Genomic DNA, 19,581 nt, shown 5'->3' on the forward strand with positions numbered 1-19,581 from the left:
ACAGTGTAACATATCTAAAGGATATAATAAAGGGGAGAAATTGAATCAAATGGATATATAAGAATATGCAGGAACTGTGGTTAAATGAAAAGTGCCTTGGAAGGGGAAGAAGCGAAGTCATTGAATGCATTGGTATACTGAAATATTTCAATATGGAAATGTATATCTGAAAATTTTTCAATAAGAATATTTATTTAAAAACCTGTTATGCTTTGTTTGCAATACTAATTAGTACAAGTAGATTACGGTTAAATTCCTTAGAATTTTGTTTTATCTTTAGCTGGTATTTGTATAAGGCTCTTTCCAACAGAAGTGATTGAACGCTAAGAGAGCGCAGCAACTGTTGTTGTTATTTTATTTATACCCCGCCCATCTGGCTAGGTTTCCCCAGCCACTCTGGGTGGCTTCCAGCAGAATACAAAAACATAATAAAACGTCAAATGTTAAAAACTTCCCAATACAGGACTGCCTTTCACTTTGCAAAGTGAAATTAACCACACACAAAGCTTTAAGAGAGACCAATTGTGTTAACCATAGACTGCAAAGCAAAAAAAAAAAATTGGACAGAGAAGGGAAGCTTTTTAAAAACAAAAACAAAAAGATTAAACAATTTATAAGTAATCATCAGACAAGAAACTGGCACTGGATAAGAAGGATGAATGTGGTTTTTAAAAGTGTTAAAGCTCTGTGATTATTTGACAGATTAAAAGTGGTCATTTTGAAAAGCTGAGAATTGTAACCATTGAAATCAGGGCCAGCAACCATCAGCCTGGATGGACCAAGATAATCAAAGTCCCAACAACTAGCAGGATATGGCGGAAATAAGATACATTCTTGTGACCGCAGTTGCATAAAATTGTTATGTTCCAGGCTTTATCCCCATGACCCAGCATGCCCGCTAGTTAAGAGAACACCTCTGAATGGAGGGCAAAAGCCTAAATTTGAGTGCACAATAGAGATAAATAACCTCTGGCCCTCTCAGTGCTGTTGGGACTTGGACTCCCATCAGGTCAGGGAAGGTGTGAGTTATAGCGCAACAGCAGCTAAAGGGTTACAAGCTCCCCATAAGGAAAGTACCTGTTTTTAAATCCCTACAGCAGGGTTGGTGCTTTTTATTTTACAATACTGGTGCATTTGAGCTTTAACACAGGTTGCCTCTTAAGCATATGGTGTTGCTGCTTTTTGTAGCATTGCGGTTTTATTTATCAAACTTTTATAATGTGACCTTCAGCTCTGCATGCTACACAGAATAGGCTGAGTGGGACAGTAGACCCACTGTTCATATGATGCATAAAATCTCCCTGCACCACAAATACTTTTAAGCAGCTTTTCTCAACCTCTTGTCCTGCCTGTCTACGATCACGTTTCTCCACGACACTGAGGGCATGCAGCTTGCTAATCTTTTAAATGAAAAATGGAAATTCTCAAGAGCTGAAGACTCACTTTCCATGGATCTCCTCCTCACTACAACCCTGAGAGATAGGATATGCAGTGTGTGTGGCTGATGACTCAAGAGAGCTTTGTGTCTGAATGAGCCTAGGTCTTCCCAATCCTAGCCTGGCACTATTACACCACCCCGACTCTCTCCAGCTCTTCAGAACAGAATACATGTCCTTTCCTCATTACTGCCTAGCCCTCTTCTGTTTGTACTCCCTTCCCTGAAACACACGTCCAAATCTCACCACTTGGAGAACAAACAAGAACGTACCCAGATCCAAAATCTAACAAGCGGGAGGAGGGAACATGGTTATTTCTGCTAAGCAAGCCCTGGACTATGCTGCATTCCATTTGATTAAAACAATTACCAGAAAGGCAGCCAAGAATTACATAAAACTTCCTCTCTGCACCACCCCAGCTCTTTTCCTCCACCCGCATATTTCATACTGCTTTCCAGCCCTATTTGTACCATGCACAGATTATGCACGCCACCCTATGAAAACAGGGCTGAAGGGGGCAACACAAGGCCCTTTAAGCGTCACATGCAGAAAAATATATAAAGCAACCAGGATGTGAAATGCAGGCATGCCTTACTGACCCAAGAATCCTAGGCAACAACCAAGAGTAGCGTAAACGAGTGTGGGGTTGTCCCTGAATACTGCTTCCATGGGTGCAGTTGTTCATTTCCTTGTGCCTGTATCTCTACATCATGGAGATGCCTCTCTTGTCCCCCATTACAGGTAATGTGGCTCAATGTAGACAATGCACAGCAGCATACATCCATTAAGTACCACAGGAGGGGAGAGTGCTCTTGTGTTTGAGTTGCGCTTGCAGATTCCCCACAGGCATCTGGTTGGCCACTGTGAGAACAGGATGTTGGACCAAATGGTTCAACCAGCAGGTTCATGTGTTATTGAGGTGGGGAAAGCTCTTCATTTTGTCAAGCTACATTCTCTGCCTGACTTCTGACTTGAGCACATAAGTAATGGACCAACACCCAGGGTTAGCACCCAGAAACACCAGGGCCATAACTAGTTACTTCAGCATTTGAGGAAGTTTCCTCTACATGTCAACCTCACTTCCAAGAATCAGTAGCAAGGCAAGTTAAGAATAGTGGTGAATCTTTGACAGCAACACTGCTGAAATGCCAAGCCCCCACAGCTCCAACAACTGAACCTATTTAATTTTAAATATTTTACTCATTAATTCAATTTACATATCCCGTCCTTCCTATTATGTAAAAAATCTGACAGCTGATGTCATCCAATGTCATTATTTCTCCAGTTTTCTCTTTCTCCATAGAATGGCTGGAATTTTTTTGTGTGCTGCTAATGAGAAGGTGCTATAGTACAACTCTGCGTGGCCTGTTGGCACTCAATACCTTGCCTCTGAGCAGGCTAGCATCTGGCTTCTCATCTAACACCTTGAAAACTTGCTTAATTATTCCATTCTGAAAACAAAATGTTACATAATACAACCTGCTTTTAATAAATCAGGATTTGATACCCTCCTGCTTGCAGCAGAGATCTGAACATAGGGAGCTGCTATACACCAAGTCAAACCCTTGATCCATCAGTTCAATCAACACTAACTGGCAGCAGCTCTCTGGAATTTTCAGCCCTTTCTGGAGATGCTGGAAATTTATAACCTAAGAACTTTTGCATGCAGACCTTGTGCTCTGCCAGTGAGCTACAGTTGCAGAGCCCTTATCAGCTACACAAAAGAAAACCCTAAAAGAAACACTATTTAAAGGAGCATGTCCATTAAAAAGCAGTTCCAGCCCTTGAATTAAAATTATCCAATGACTGTCTTCGGTTTGACTGACAGACGAGACTTTCTTGCATTTTACAGGAGTGAAAAGAGACCAGTTGTCCTTGGTTATGCCTTACCCACGTGCACAACTGGAGGCACTGATAAGAGATGATATGATGTCAAAGAGATGGTATTTCTTCCCCTCCTACTCCTTATGCATAGTTTCTTTTGAAATGCCAGAGAGACTTACAGCTAGTAGGAACAGCTCCAGCTTTATAAATGCCAAGGACCATGAAGCCCACATAGCAGGAAAAGGAAACAGAGGCCCTGGGGCCAAATCTAGCCCTCCCAACGTGCTAAACATCCATTTGCCAACTTGAGGACAAGAGAGATGGTGTCAGGGATGTGGCTGTGGCAATGGGACTTGCTTGGAGTTTATTAAGGGCAGGGATAGGGAACCTGCGACCCTCCATATGCTGTTGGAACTACAGCTCCCATCATCCCTGACCACTGACTGGGGCCGATGGGAGTTGAAATCCCCCCATCTCAGATTTAGGGGCTGGTAAGTGGGCCCCTGGCTCAACCCCTCTCCTTCAACCCGCCTCAAAGTGGCCCTCCCATAAAACAACTTGCCACCAGATGTACCAGAACAATAAGATCTCCTGTCCCTTTTCTATTCCCCCACCCCTCAAATCTGCTCTGGAGGGGAGGGAGAACACCTACAACAGATCTGGAGGTAGGCAAAGAAAGAGGAAGACCTGTTGCATAGGGAAAAGTCATTGTGTTAACAGGACAGCTTTGTTAGATACAACCCAGTCTCCTGAGTCTATTCATTGCTTAGACAAGCTCAGCAGTTCATTTCTAAAATAAGAGCGAATTGCCACATCTCTGAACCATAAAGTGCCTTCACCAATCATAGACTCGTATGAAGTAGACAGCTGTGGTTTCTTAGTGGCATGGGAAAGGCACACCATGCATTTATTAGATAAATTCATGGAGGATAATGCTATCAATGGCTACTAACAATGCTGGCAATGTTCTACATCTGCTGTCAGAGGCAGTATGTCCCTGAATGCCAGTTCCTGGGAATCACACGTGGGTAGACCACATACCCTTCCCACTGATCAAAATCAGAATGCTAGGGTTTTGGTCCCAAGTTCTAGCGGGAGCCAGCTGATTCAAATGACACCAAAAAAGAGTGTCTTTTGGTCTGGTATTCTGACATGAGTCAGCTGATTTGTGTGTGAGCGCAAGACCCCAAAAAAGAGCATGTTTTGGTCCTGTGCTCTGGTGCGAGCCAGCTAATTTGTACCAGAGTGTGAGACCAAAACACCGGATGGCTTCTGTAATTCTGGGATATTTCACATAAACTGGGACTGTTGAAGGATATGAGAGTGCTGTTGCACTCTCAGATACCGTATTTTTCTGTGTATAAAATGCCCCCATGTATAACACGACCCCTATTTTTTGGGACTCCAAATAAAGAAATCCCCCATACGCACTATCCGTGTATAAAACGACCCCCAATTTTAAACTTGAAAAAATAGGGAAAAAATATAGTCTTATACATGGAAAAACACGGTACTTCTTTTTGTGAAAACAGGATGAAGGGACTAGATGGGCCACTGGTCTTTTTTTAAAAGGCACTAGTTACAGACAGCTTAAGCCCTTATGCTTTAAATAAGTTACCAAGCTCAGTTCTGAGCTCTGGCTCAGATTAAAGCTTGTTTGGGGCCATCAGGTGTGCCTTTCTTTGGATGAAAAGGAATTTAAGGACACCATGTTGAGATACAAGCTTTCTAAATGGACCACAGGGACGTGAGTCTGAGGGTTTTTTTTCTCTCTGAGAAGACTAAGTACCCACTTGATACTCCCACTTGTGCTATTTGTTCATGCCAGACAGAACTGCAATCTCAAATCGCATTAAGGTTTGGTACACCATGGTATTTGTCTACTAAAATCCTTCATTAAAAACAAAACAAAACCTTTTGTAGCCATCCCAGCGCCGTGTTTACACAGTCAGTTATTGTGCTGCAATAAACACCCCTATAATCAATTCGGCCCGATTTGTTTACATGTTCAAAGGACGAATTTGAGGTTGAAGTAAGCAGACAGCCTACCATCCCTCATGACAGCAGGGAGACTCCTAACTCACCCTGCATTAATCCTGGGGTTCCAGGTGAACAATAATTCAAGTTAGCATCTCCAGTGGGTGGAATTCCTATTTTCCCTGCAGGGAAAGGCAATGACCCGAAAAAGAACCAACAGAGTCAGCAAAGGGTGACGGGGTGGGAAAGCCGAACAGTGTCTGCCCTGTTCACATTTAAAGCAGGGAGGAGCATCTATTTTTATTTTTTACACAGAAAGGAGTGGGAAGATCAGGATTGCTAAACGCTCCCCCTCTTCCTAGTGGTGCAGCAACAAACCTACTAGCACATTTGCAAAGCTAAGCAGGGTCCGGTATAGTTTCAAACTGGATGGAAGACTGTGTTTTGAGGTTCCTGCATTGCAGGGAGTTGGACTAGATTACCCTTGGGGTCCCAACTCTACAATTCTATTATTTCAGCTTACCTCCATTCTTCAAATAACTTTCGTCCCAACTAAAATTCAGTAAAGAGCCAGCTAGGGAGAAAACCACTTAAAGCAATAAAGCATGGCCTGGGGGTGAGGGGGAGCGAATTGTTGCCTTCATCTGCATGCTCTTTTTCTTATTTTTATTTTTTTGAAGGACTGTATTCCCCTGTGTTATATGTCTACAGCACAGTCATGTACATAAACGACCACTGTGAGAACAGGATGCTGGAATAGATTGGCCATTGGCCCAATCCAGCCAGCTGTTCGTATGTTCTTATAAACATGCATCTGCCCCCATCACATCTAGAAGAGTACTGAAATACTATGGAATTCATGAACCATGAATAATACCAGGACAGAAGATAGCCACTTGGATTCCTAGCTGTGTCGACAAGCCTACATTCCACCCTCTGCTTATGTTCCTAGCATTCAGGGTTGCAGAAGTTCACATCTGTAGGAATTATGGTGTTATTGGCTCTGAATGACAGAGCCAAGCGAATTACGTAGCCAATACAAAATGTGAGCTGCAGTCCTTGCGCCGGCTGTATGTGCACCCACACCCTGCCCTGCCTCCAATGCTACAGTAGCTAAAGAGATCCAAGCATAGCACAATAGCTTCAGGTCTCACAAGCCATCAGAGTTCAGGAAAGCCATAAAGGCACCATTGTGAATTCCAAATTACATGGATGCTGGCTAAATGTCTACGCTTAAAGAGCAAACTTGTGAGCAGTGAAGCAGGCAAAGCCAGAGGAAAGCATTAAAGAAATCTGGAAGCAATTCTTCCTAGGGCTTCCCAAGGCTGTTAACTTTGCTGCATTAAATGTGCATTCTGTAGTAGACCCCATTTGTAATGTTTTATTTTGAAATCTTTAAGATAATATTTTAAGGTTCCTATTAATTATGTTAGTTTGAATATATACTTTATATTTGACTTGCTTCAGTAATGTTTTATTCTGGATTGCTTTACTAGATGTATTAATTTAGGGTGTAAACCGCTTTGAGTTATTTTCTTAAAATTAGAAAAATGAAATGAATAACAACAAATGAAATGAAATAAATAACAACAACAACAACAATAAATCTGAGGTTTAACTGTCCCCTAGGAGCGATGTCCTGGACTAAGCCACACAACTCCAGAAAAGGAATGGGAAGCCCCTGAAGGACAAGGCAGAATGTATACTCCTTTCGCTTTGAAATATTCTGTCTAGCTTCATGGAGAGAAATAGGTGATGTAACAGAAAGCTAGAAGGACATGGAGAAAGCGAGCATGGGATATATATATATCTTGAGAGACAGACAGAGAGAGAGATTATTGCTGCATTGCTCCAGGGAGAGCAGACACTTGCATACTCTGAGACACAAAGGAGTTAAAAAGTATCTGCAGAGTCCGGACTTTCCATGGAAATGCTACAGAAAGGGGGGGCGGGGGGAGGGGCTTTGCATCACACACTGCTTCAGGCACAGGACTTTGTCCAAGTCCTGCAAGACAATAGCACCTCTGTTTTACAAGGGAATTGAAGCACTTAAGGAGGAAGGCAGTAGGAAGGGGAGAATCACTCTTCACTCTGGTGGGGTTACAGACCAATTTACATACATACCCCAGTTGGGGCAACACTCGCAGGAACCTCAGCAAGCAAAAAAACAAAGCAAAACAAAAACCCAACATTCCAAACTAAAGCCATTTCCTGGTTGTAGCTCACAAGGAGGGTGATTCAACAACAGTCAGTTAAGTCCAGAAACAGATCACCATTCAAACACTACAGTGCATCTAACAATAATGAAGCCTGTGCAGACAAAGCCCACTCTCAAACAAGCAGAATGTCTTCACAGGCAGAAGATAGGGCTCTTTCTCTCTTTTTTTTCTATGAGAAAACAGACGTATGTGAGTGTAGGTGCTCTACTTCAGACCCAAAAGAACTCCAATCAAAGTCAACTGGCAAAGGTATCGCTGCCTTCTACAGGAGCAGGGGAAAATTCCCTACCACAGAAAGAGGAAAGAGAAATGCACCAGGAGAGAAACCAAAATTCAAAACATACAGTAAGATTCTTTGGTGGAGAGGGAAAAGATGTTTTAAGGTGAACTACAGCACACATACATCTGTCAGAGTATCTCTTCTGCCATTCTAGCTTCCCACTTCACAAGGAAGTTCTCTACCACAAGTCCGACTGATATAAATAGAAGCAGTCACAAGAGCATTGAACCCCCAAATACAGGAACGAGGAACTTGCGGACCTTCATATGGCATGGGGCCAGAACTCACAACAGCCCAAGCCAGCATAGTCAATGGTCAAGGATAATGGAGAGCTGCAGGTTCCCCAGTCACGAGTCACGTTGCCAGTAATAGGGGACAAATGAGGTATATCCATGGATAGAGATGTAGGTGCATGGTCCCCATCCCTGCCCTAGCATCTTTTACAACAGATCTGGATTTATGTCACTTAATAATTCTGGTGCAGTTCCACTGATCTGAATGGAGTTTAACAGGGATTACTCTGGAACTCCCTGCCTACTGACACCAGGAGGCGTCTACGTCGCACTTTTTAATGTGTGACTTAATGATTAAATTGTTTCTGTTTAGGCAAGCCTACCCAGATATGTACAGGTGACATACATTTTGATTTCTAATGTTAACTGCTAGTTTTACTTACACTTTTATTTTTTTTAACTTGCTTTTAACTCTGACAGTTATAGATAATTTTAATGTACATTTTTATTTACAGTTAAGATAATTTTAATGTACATTTTTATTTACAGTTAAGTGATAGGTAAGGTTAAAAAAAAAGGGACCCCTGGATGGTTAAGTCTAGTCGAATTTGACTAGAGGGTGCGGCGCTCGTAAGGTCGGCAGTTCGAAGCCACGTGAAGGGGTGAGTTCCCGTTGCTTTGTCCCAGCTCCTGCCAACCTAACAATTCAAAAGTTAAGTAGTACCTTGGACTAAGTACTTAATTCATTCTGGAGGTCCGTTCTTAACCTGAAGCATCACTTTAGCTAATGGGGCCTCCTGCTGCTGCTGCGCCACCGGAGCACAGTTTCTGTTCTCATCCTGAAGCAAAGTTCTTAACCCAAGGTACTATTTCTGGGTTAGTGGAGTTTGTAACCTGAAGCATATGTAACCTGAAGCATATGTAACCCAAGATACCACTGTACAAATATTGATATATCACTAAGGAGAAAACATCACATAAAACAGTGGGATTTACTTCTGAGTAACTCTGTGTAGGATGCACTGTGAATGCGTTAGTTTCAGAGGACAAAATTTAGAAAGCTGTGATCTTTGCTTACTGGAGAAAATGTCTTTTTTACTTAGTGGTTCAGTGTTGAAAAAAACTCAGGCACATGGGTTACCTTGGCCCCTAAATCACCTTATAGATGGCACCTAACATTTCCTCAGTTCAATACAGGGCTAGCTCCTAAAATCTGATAAGGCTCCCAAGAATTTTTCTAGCTCCAAAATAGGAAATAAATAAATAAGCTGACACTAAAGTCCCTGAGAACTGTGTGCCTGTGTATACTTCCATTCTTTTCAATAAGGTGATGTATACAAGAAAGGCTCTCCAAGCTTTGTGTCCAATATTCTTTGCATTACCTTCACATAAGACAATACTCCCACTCCTTAAGCCTCCAGCTGTAGCTAGTACTGAAATTTTGGGGAAGGGAGAACAAAAACCAAAACCCTAAAAGTTCACGGAAATTTAAAAAGTCTTGATCTCGCCTGCTAGCTAATGAAGCTACAGATCTGCCTTTGCCAACTGGTGCCCTCCAGATGTTTTGGATGACAACTGCCATCTAATCCTCCCACCACTGGCTATAACTGATGGCACTTGTAAGTCCAAAACATCTGGAGAACACCAGGTTGGCAAAGGCTCCCTTAGATCATGGTTGCATCCGTAGAGGACCCCCACCTTCCCCAAGTAGAGATCGTGTGGTCCAGGTGTTAGAGTACTGGACAAGGACATGGGAGACCAGAATTCAATCCCAACTCAGTCATAAAACTCATTGGGTGACCCTGGATCAATCACCATCTCTCAGACTAGCCTACTTCACAAGGTTGTTGTAAGGCTAAAAATGTGGGGGTGCTAGAGCACCTTAGAGGAAATATGTGAGGAAAATGTAGTAAGTAATGAATAAAGAGAGAAGCATAGGAAGCAGTGCTTGTGAACGTGGTGCCTTGCAGCCTGACAGCACTTTCCCTGTCTATGTGGACTGCATGGCTGCTGTATGGCTGCTGTCTTGTGTCTGGATCAGCTGGGTAGCAGGTGACCAAGTACACCAACTGAGAGCACTCACGATGCAATTAAGAAGATAAAATAAAATGTCATGTCCCAAGAATGCATTGTGTGAAATTACTACAGGTGATCACATCCATCCAAAAGTAAGTGTTGAAACTCATCTGCTTCTCTGCTCTTTAGATTTTTATATTTGGATTTTCTGAATCTGAAGCTGTGGACATAGAAAAAGAAGTTTGTGGCTTTCCTAGAGGAGAAGTATTGTCCCTGAATAAAAATGAAACTCTCAGTTTCCTTTTTTGCTTGCTTCAATCATGAAATGTACAGTGGTACCTCAGGTTGCAAACTTAATTTGTTCCGGAGGTCCATTCCTAACCCGAAACCAATCTTAACCTGAGGCGTGCTTTTACTAATGGGGCCTCCTGCTGCTTATGCGCTGCCGGCGCAAGATTTTCGTTCTCATTCTGGGGCAAAGTTCTCAACCCGAGGTACTACTTCTGGGTTAGCGGAGTTTGGAAGCCAAAGCGTTTGTAACCCGAGGCGTTTGTAACCAGAGGTACCACTGTAATATCATGTACTTTCTGAGAACCAAATGCTTTACACATGTCAGCCACAAACTGGGGGTTTTCGCACTCTCATTTACAGATAAGGAAGTGAAAGCAGGAGCAAGAAAACTTGTGGGTGGGCTAGATGTAAGCAGGCCTATGCTAGGTATCAATCTTTTTGAACACAGAAGTTCATAGTTTTAACTACTAAACACTTAATCTAAGTGTGTAACAAACAGCAGGAAAAAGGGAACAATTTCAATCATCTCTCCTATGTTTTCACTGATACCACCAACCAACAAACAAGTCTAGTAATACAACTGGAAATAAATCGTTTCAGATACTGCAAGTTAACAATACACATGACAAACCTACAAAAAGAAAAGAAAAGAAAAGAAAAACAGATTAAGCATCCCTCTATGGAGAATAGTCACTGGTGCAGCAGTACGCCATCTGACCAGATGGCAGAGTCACAAATACCTCAGTGAATTTATGGAATGCAACAGCTGTAGCTTGTATATTTCAATACCCATGATCTTAGCACATACTGGAAAGTTTCTCTGCTCATTTCATAAACGTCATCAAATTGTGTGTGCTTAGCTAGAGAACCTCTCACGGAAAGCTGAAAACTGTTCACAAAAATGGATTGCAATTATGCGAAAACTTTTAAACCTTGGAGTAAGAGCCCAAAGGACCCTTCAGACAGAACCACATATGCCAAGGCCACATCCACACGTTTTAAGCAGTGCCATACCACTTCGAACTGTCATTGCTTCCCCAAAATAATCCTGGGAATTGTAGTTTAAGATGCTGGCAGCTATTAGGAGACACACACCCCATTTCCTCTCATGTAACTACAATTTCCACAGTTCTCTGTGAAGAAAAATTGATTGTAAAATTGTAGCTTGGAACTGTAGCTCTGTGAGGGGAATAGGGGTCTCCTACAACTCTCAGCACCCTTAAACTACAGGTCCCAAGATTCTTTGGAGGGAAACATGACTGTTAATGTGGTATGATTACCCTTCATACGTATGGAGCAGATGTGGTCTAAGATATACCCAGTCAGGGCCAACCCAAAGTATTTTACTTCCTTAGGAAGGACAAGCCCCTCCCCCCCCCGCCGCCTCACTCCCCAAATTCCATCTACAGAAGCCAACCCAACTGGAAACTGACATTTCAGTGGTGGTAAAGGGGTAGCATTCTCCCATTGCCCCTAAAAACAGCAGGTTAGTTAGAGCAGGGTGGTCCAAATCTTCATACCAAGTGGGTCACAAGAGTACTTTGACATGGTGACAGAACCTGTGGGCCACAGTCTTGTCGCAGTGTGAGGGCTAGAGAGAGTCCAAAATTTGACGCCTCCCCCTAGCCCTCACACTGCCTTCCCAAATCAGCTGAGCAAGACACCTGTATTTGGGAAGGAGGTGTGAGCCCTCCCAGCTCCTTCTCAAAGCTGGAAAAGTGCTTAATAAGCTTTGGGAAGAAGGAAGGATTCTCATTCCCAAAGCCCAGCGCCTCACTTACTCAACTTTGGGAAGGCAACGTAAGGGTGGCGGGGCGAGTGTTGAATGTTGCCAAGGGCCATGAAAAGGCCTCAAGAGCCACACGTGGCCCTCGGGCTTTGCGTTAGACTACCCTGAGTTAAAGGGAAGGCGTGTGACACTTGCACACACAGGACTGTCCTCTGAAACCTTGCAGCCACTTCCCTTCCCCTGCTCCTCTCTGATGCTAGGGATGTGTCAATCAGTCAATTTTGGCTTCTCTCAGTTTCTCATTTGTCTAATCTTAAAATCAGCTCTCCATATTTCCACATAAACTTGCAATTTACAAAAAAACCCAGCATTTTAGTGCAAATTTATTTTAATATACACGTTTGCATGCAATTTTGCCTAATGCACACATTTTTGCAAAGCAATGTTCCCTAACATCATGCATTTTTATGTTATTTTCACTAATCTATGCATTTTAATGCACACTTTGCCTCCAGCATATGCATTTTTGTACATATTACTCGTCTGGAGAACTGCACTGCAAAGTTTGGACAAGTGTGAATGCCAGAGGATGACTGGGTTTTGATTCACATATTGTTTCAGACAGTGCAAATTAGGTAGCTTTTAAATACAAACTGAATCAAATTTCTCCTCCCTAAGGCAGTCACCTCAGTCTGCCTACCAAAAGGGCTGGTCTTACAACCCAACAGGTTCTTGGGAAGGAGAAATACATCAGAGGAAAACATGGACTTCTATACTCCAATGAGAACTTAACTTTTTTGAGAATTGTTTTATCACATTACTGAGATTCTCAGTCATTTTAAGCTGTCTGCACCCTCCCATATGAAGGGTGCAGAGCATAGTCTCAGGTAGTCAGCTGGCTGATGGACACAGTGTCTTGGTGCATTTGTCACAGGCTCAGTTTAGACTTCCTCTTCTGTAGGTGTTATTGCCGACTTTAAATTAGCACGGTAATTGAATACTCTAAGTCTAGTAATAAAACAGAGATTTTCTTGGAGCACATCTGAACAGAACATTTGGTTGCTATTAGAGGAACGATGAAGATGCCATAAATGGATCTTAGGTTATTTGTGATAGAGATTCTTTCTCCAATGAGAGTTGTAGGGAGCAAATACTTTCCAGGGCCCTTCACTCAAAGAGTTTTTTCAACTCTTTTTCAAACCTGAGGAGTTGAAGATGACTTGAGAAGGGCACTCAGAATCCATGCATTGGGAGAAAGGATGACATGGTAGTAGGAGCCTCCAACGTCAACATGGTTGTATTTTAGTTTAGTTGTAAAATCAGATGGCTCATTTCACGTCCAAGGGGATCATTTTACAAATGCAAAAATGACAAGCCAAAACTAAATATAGGAGCCAGGTCTTGTTAATATCAACGCCAAGAGAAGGCAATGTGTGATGCCTAGAAGTCTAATGGTATAAATGGAATTGCAGGGCTGAAACAAAAAGTTCCAGACAGGCTATGAATGGAAAGTGTGGCTGGATAAGAGGATAAATCAATTTCAGAAACTGATGCATGTGACTAAGGTGGTTATTATTATAGGTGAGACAATCCTAGAAGAATAAGGCTGCAATTCTAACCTCACTTCCCTGGGGGAACATAGGAACTGTTGCAGACCAAGTCTGATCATTGGTGAATCTAGCACAGCTTTTTTTAAACTGTAGTGGCTCTTTGGGATTTCATGTAGGGGACAAACACAGCTCTACCTGGAGATGCCAGGGACTGAGCCAAGGACCTACTGCATTCAAATCAAGTGCCCTACCAATGAGCCCTGTTCCCTCCCCTCAGGAGAATTCAGCTGAATTCAACAGAATGTCTGAGCAGCTATTTTGGATTGTGCTATAAGCATACATGTTAAGCACCCCTCCCAGCCTGCCTTTGAATATTCACATCAAGTACATAGAAGGTGCAATTATCAACAACTTTCCAACCCATGAACCATAAGAAAGAAGACAGGCAGTCAACTTAGGGCAGAAAGCAAGAAAAATGGAGTACAAAAAGAATAGCATGTATGCCATCTCAGGTTGCACCAGGTGTTGCTGCTGGTAAAAGGATGTGTGCTAGAAAACATTAAAGTAAACATGCTATAACATGAAGGGAACTCAACAGTCAATATAAGCCCACATCCATATCCAAACAATGAATAATTCAGGGTTGAACGAGGAAATTGGAAAGCAGGTATGTTACATATATATTATACCACATATGACATGCAGATGTTTGGGGGAGCATGCAGTGATCTTAAATAAACACATGGCAACAGGAATCAATAACATGGAGGGATAGGTTAGGTAAGGGAGCAGCTCAATAAGAAATGTGGTTTGATGGGGTAGAGATGGAGGATTCGTAAGTAGAATATTATCAGAAAGCAGTGTGCCTGGTTTTTACAGTAAATATGATATGCAGAAGATATGATATGAATTTCCACTAGGTTCTGAGCATACAGGATACAGCCAATAATCACACACACAGGCTTCGTACACGCTATACATTTAAACCACATTAACTCCGCCCATAGGATTCTGGGAAGTGTAGTTTACCCCTCACAAACCTACAATTCCCAGCACCCTTAACAAAATACAGCTCACAGGGTTCTTTAAGTGCTTTAAATGTATTCTGGTGAACGAAGCCTATAATTTGGATTAGTGTGGGGCCATCAATATGTAGAAAGCATAAGGTGTGCAAAGATAACAGTAAATGGAGTAACCATTTTACGAGTATAAGCTTTGGTTGCCTTGCCAACTTCTTGCCACTCCCACATAAAAATGTGACATTTACTGCAACATGTGCAGGTAGCAGAAACATTTAAACAAATCTTATAAGAAACTGAAAATATACTGTGACATTCAGGTTATGACTTGGGCACATTTTCAGTTATCCCAACCAAGAATTTTCCCTCCATGGGGTGGGGGGTGGGGAATGCAGCCAACAAAGGGAAATGATCAACCAAGAGTCTGATGCAGGAAGAGCCGTGAGGAAAAACTTGGCCCATACAGAGGCTATGAAAGGATGAAGCTGCAAGGAAAAGGGGCTAGGTGAACTGTAACCTAGACTGGGAAAGGGTAGCTAGAATGCAAGTGAAAGCTGGAAAACTGGAGAGGAACCAAGAAAATCAGGTGATTGGAAGTTTTAACTTTTAAAAAGCCTAACTTTTACTTATTGCTGATTTTTGTACAGAAAAAAAAACTGAGTTCCTAAAAATGCTATATTGAGACATGTGACAAATGGAAGCATATTTATGAATGAATGAATGAATAAATAAATAAATAAATAAATAAAAGCCCAGAACAACATGAAAAAACATCATCAGCATGAAGAGTCCTGCTAACTGAGAAAACACGCAAAATAATCTGCTAAAGGGTTTGTATCCACTGTTGGTCATACTCAAAGCAGACCCAATTTAAAGTAGACCTAAATTAAAGGACATGACTGATTGAAGTCCCTTAGTGTCAACGGGTCTCCTCTGAGGTGAATTTAGTTGGCAATAACCCAAGCTGCATAGCTTAAATATAGCTGAGGTGCAACACTGCAATCCTAAACATGCTTACGCAATTGCCCAAGGAACTGTGCAGACTTAATCACAGACTTAATATCCAAAGGGGCAGCCAAGCTTTACACAACTTTCACAGTTGGCAGAACCTATAAATAAAATAAAACCTCAAAGCAACAGGAAGAGTTTGAATACCTTTATTAAGACTAAAAAAGATGCACAAAGTTGGACACAAGCTCACAACTTCCCTTGCACACTTCTTCAGGCTGCTTTGTAAAGCAAAACATTTGTGCTTCGGGGTGTTTAAAAAGTTTGCCAACTACTTTGTGTGGCATTTTAGCAGGCATAATAATAAAATGCTGCGTGCTGCTGCTGAGCTTGGGGGTTTTCTTAGTGGACAGAAACAGCTACCTGCCGTTATTGTGTACACGCAAGATTCAGAAAAGGATGACCTCCAAATTGTATCTGAATGTACTTGAAGACACACTTGCGTCAAGCACTTCTCTCAAATACGGCCAGAAAACTGGGGTGGGAGATTGCTTCCTTACTGACTTCTGAGAGAGACTCAAGTGGGGTGCGTGAAGAAGTTAAAGACACCACTTAGAGAAGGGGAGAAGCAGAGAGAACACAGAAGGTGCACAGGGTGAAGAGGAGATATAGCAAATAGGTGAGGGTTTCGCAGGGAGGGAGCAAGAAAGAATCAATTTAACAACAAGAGGAATAGAAAGAGTCAATTTAACAACAAAAGGAATTTAAGCAAAGTGAGAGGAAGGAGGCGCGAAGTTAGGCTTAGCGGAGAGGCTTTTATGGAGGGTGATGTTACAGTGATGTTACAATATGGAAATTCATATTTTTTTTGGGGGGGGAGGAAATGGCAAGAGCCCAGTTAAGGTGGAGAGGAAGCTGGTAGGGAGGGAAGGGGAAGAAGTTGGAAGATGCAACAGTTAGGGACCAGCGGGGACTCACCCCCCCAAAAAAAAGCCAGCAATGGAAATACGTAATAAACTACTGGGACCCTTCCTACCCCCACGAAAAGGAAAGATAATGGATCCGTGGGACTCCCTCCTAAGACCTCCGGGTATAGGGCTGTACTGTATATAAATTCAATAAATAATAAAAACAGTAAGGGGAAATCTCAAAACGGGCCAGTGATAGATCCCCACCAAACACCCCAAGTAAAGGTAAATCAGAGTAGACCAGCGGGCCCCGCCAAACAAGCAAAGGGGGACCTCCCAAAAAGGAACAAGAAGGGGGGGCATAACGGACCTACACGCCTCTTTCCCCCCACCCTAAAAAAAAAACATCCCTGAACGGTGTTGAGAGGACATAATGGAAGGCACCATTGGGGGTCCCGCCCCCCAAAGAAAAAGTAAAGAAAGGTGGAGTTATGAGAAAGGGGGGGTAGTGTCCGAAGAGGAAAGGAGACAAAATTGTGAGGGAAACTGGCGGCGATTTGGGGAGGGAGGTGGGAGTCCGACTCTGAGGGGAAGGGGAAGTTGCCCCATGTCGGACCTCCTGCCCGCCTGCCTCCTTCCCTCCCTCGCCCTCCCGCCCTTCAAGCTCACCGAGGTCGTCCATGTTGCCGCCTGGCCGCCACTCCCCGCTCGACTGGAGGGAAGCGCAGCCGCAACTTTCCCCTCTTCTTCTTCCCTTCGCTCGCGCAGGCAGCGCGTCCCGGAGAAGCCCCGCTCGCTTCTCTCTCTCTCTCTCGCGCGCGCGCGCACTCACACACACACACACACAAACCGCCCTCTCGCCGCCGTAGCAGCAGCAAACCACCTCACGCGGGCGCGAGCTCGAACTCAGGTACGCGCACGCCTCCCCCCACCCCCACTCCCAACCAACCCGCGACATAAATCTATACAGAGAGAGGGAGAGAAAGAGAGACCCCCGAATAGGCTTAGAAGCGCCACCGCCTCCTAGCGGCCACCCGCGGGATGTGTGTGAGGCTAATATTCGACCCTCCGGGGTAGGAAGAAAGGAACGCACGCCGTCATTAGGCTGGGTCGTACAGTCACAAGCTCGCCTACCTCGCAGGGTTGTTGTGGGGATGATTTTTGTGGTTTTATGTTTTGATTTTGCTCTGCGAAGCGCCCTGAGGCCTCCGAGTATAGGGCAGCATAATAATAATAATAATAATAATAATAATAATAATAATAATAATTTTTTTTTAAAATGTGAGACGTGGGGGTGAGCTCCGGGATTGAAAGGTGGGATATAAATGTAAATAATGGGACAGCTCCTTCCACTCCAGCATAACTTTTTTTAAAATGTATTTTTATTAAAGATTTTATTGATTTACAAAAGTATGTGCAGTGTCTCTCTCTCTCGTTTTCCCCCCCATGTAACATTTTTACAAATCAGTTTCATTTGTTGAGACATTAGGAAGAAAAGGGGGAAAGAGGTGGGGGGGAAGGATGGGGGGGTCGGGGACGATGTTTCCATTTTACTTAATATATGTAGGCTTTGGTATCAGCGTTGCTCGTGCAGGTTCTTTGCTGTTCACTTGTGTTCCTTTGGTGGTGAGAGAGGTTGAAGGGACCTGCTGAAATGTGTGCCTGCCATCCCCCCCACTTCAGATGTCCTTGTTGTTTACTGGGAGGTCAACCATCACAAGAGCTCTGGCCATGCGTTCTTAAATGTTATAACATACATTCAGAATAGCTCAGCTGGGTGCGTGCTGATAACGCAGAGGTTGCAGGTTCGACTCCCGTATGGGACAGCTGCATATTCCTGCATTGATGGGGGTTGGACTAGATGGTCCTCAGGATCCCTTCCAAGTGTACAGTTCTATGATTTGCATTCCGGCCTTCCTCAAGGTGACTTACATTACTCTCCCTCTCCCTGTTTTAATCTTCGCTGCAGCCCCTATGTGGTAGGTTAGGCTGAGAGAAGGGTGGCTGCTCCAAGGTCAGTCAATGAGCTCTGCATGGTGCCTGAGAGGAGCCTTGAGCTCCCAAGGCCTTCGTTCGACACTCTTAACTTCCACAGCACGCTGTCACTCATAGCTCAGTGCTGCAGCATCTGCTTTGAATGCAGGAGGTCCCAGGTTCAATCCTGGGCTGCTCCAGGTAAGGATGGGAATGGATCCCATCTGAAAACCTGGAGAGCCACTGCCAGTCAGTGTAGACAATACTGAGCTAGATGAACTCGTGGTCTGACTTGGCACCACACACAAAAATACAAGAAACTATGTGCAAATCTAGAGTGGAGTCCCTAAGATGGTCGGGTGGAATCTTGTACACTTCCCTCCAGCAATTCCGGCAACCAAGCTGGTGCCAAACGTATTGCTCTTGTTTCCTTTGGACCAAATCAGCAAGGCCAAGACCCCCCTCTTAGACTTGTCGTCTGGGCAGCTCAGGACTTCCATACACATCACCCAGGTTTGAGCCCTGGAGGGGTCACTTCAGGCACTTTGACGGTTTGACTTGGCTCCCAAGACACACTGATGCCAACAAACAGACAACCAACTTATATATAGAACCATAGAATTGGAAGGGGACATGAGGGTCATCTAGTCCAATTACCCGCAATGCAGGAATTACATATGTACAGTCAGAAAATGCCACTTTATCAATATTTCCTTCTGCAACTCTATCATCCTAATACTGAGTCAACATCTATACAGCAAATGTTTTGCATCTGCCTTTTCCACCCAGGTGCCCTCCAAATATTTGGGCTACAACTCCCATTATCTCTGACCTGGAGTTGTGATCCAAAACAAACAGGAGGTTGGAAAAAACCTACATTCCTTGTATGATTACCTTTTTTTCAGGATTTTACAAAACTTTTTTCTTAAGAAAAGTCAACTACAACTTTAAACCCAAAGCACAAACTGTAACACTAAATAAAAAGCAATATCATAGTGATAATCGAACGCACTACACCCGACTCACAACTAACATGAAATTGCATAAATCTATTTTTAAACCAGAAAATTCAGTCTCCGTAGAGACTGTCAAAAATTGCCATTGCCGACTATATTTCAAGTCGTCATGGCGGGGTATTGGGAAAAGTTTTCAATTAGCAATAATCGCGCCTCGGATT

At 43.3% G+C, this 19,581-nt stretch overlaps 1 protein-coding gene across 3 annotated transcripts in view; it reads right to left on the bottom strand.

Annotated features, from left to right (window-relative positions):
• PXN (paxillin) overlaps positions 1-17,383 on the bottom strand; it is a 68,586-nt gene extending 51,203 nt beyond the window's left edge. Inside the window, exon 1 of one of the 3 annotated variants that reach the window (XR_014542371.1) lies at positions 17,100-17,335. Coding sequence is in view for 2 of the 3 variants with exons in the window: in XM_083589803.1 (XP_083445929.1) it covers positions 17,100-17,112 (13 nt within the window). In the remaining variant the exon portion in view is untranslated. Of the gene's footprint in view, positions 1-17,099 lie in introns of all 3 variants that reach the window. The other 2 variants (XM_083589803.1, XM_083589802.1) reach the window with 2 other exon arrangements.
• Positions 17,384-19,581: the final 2,198 nt, after the last annotated feature.

The sequence above is a fragment of the Podarcis filfolensis genome (genome assembly GCF_964270895.1).
Source record: "Podarcis filfolensis genome assembly, chromosome: 16".
Classification (NCBI taxonomy): domain Eukaryota; kingdom Metazoa; phylum Chordata; class Lepidosauria; order Squamata; family Lacertidae; genus Podarcis; species Podarcis filfolensis.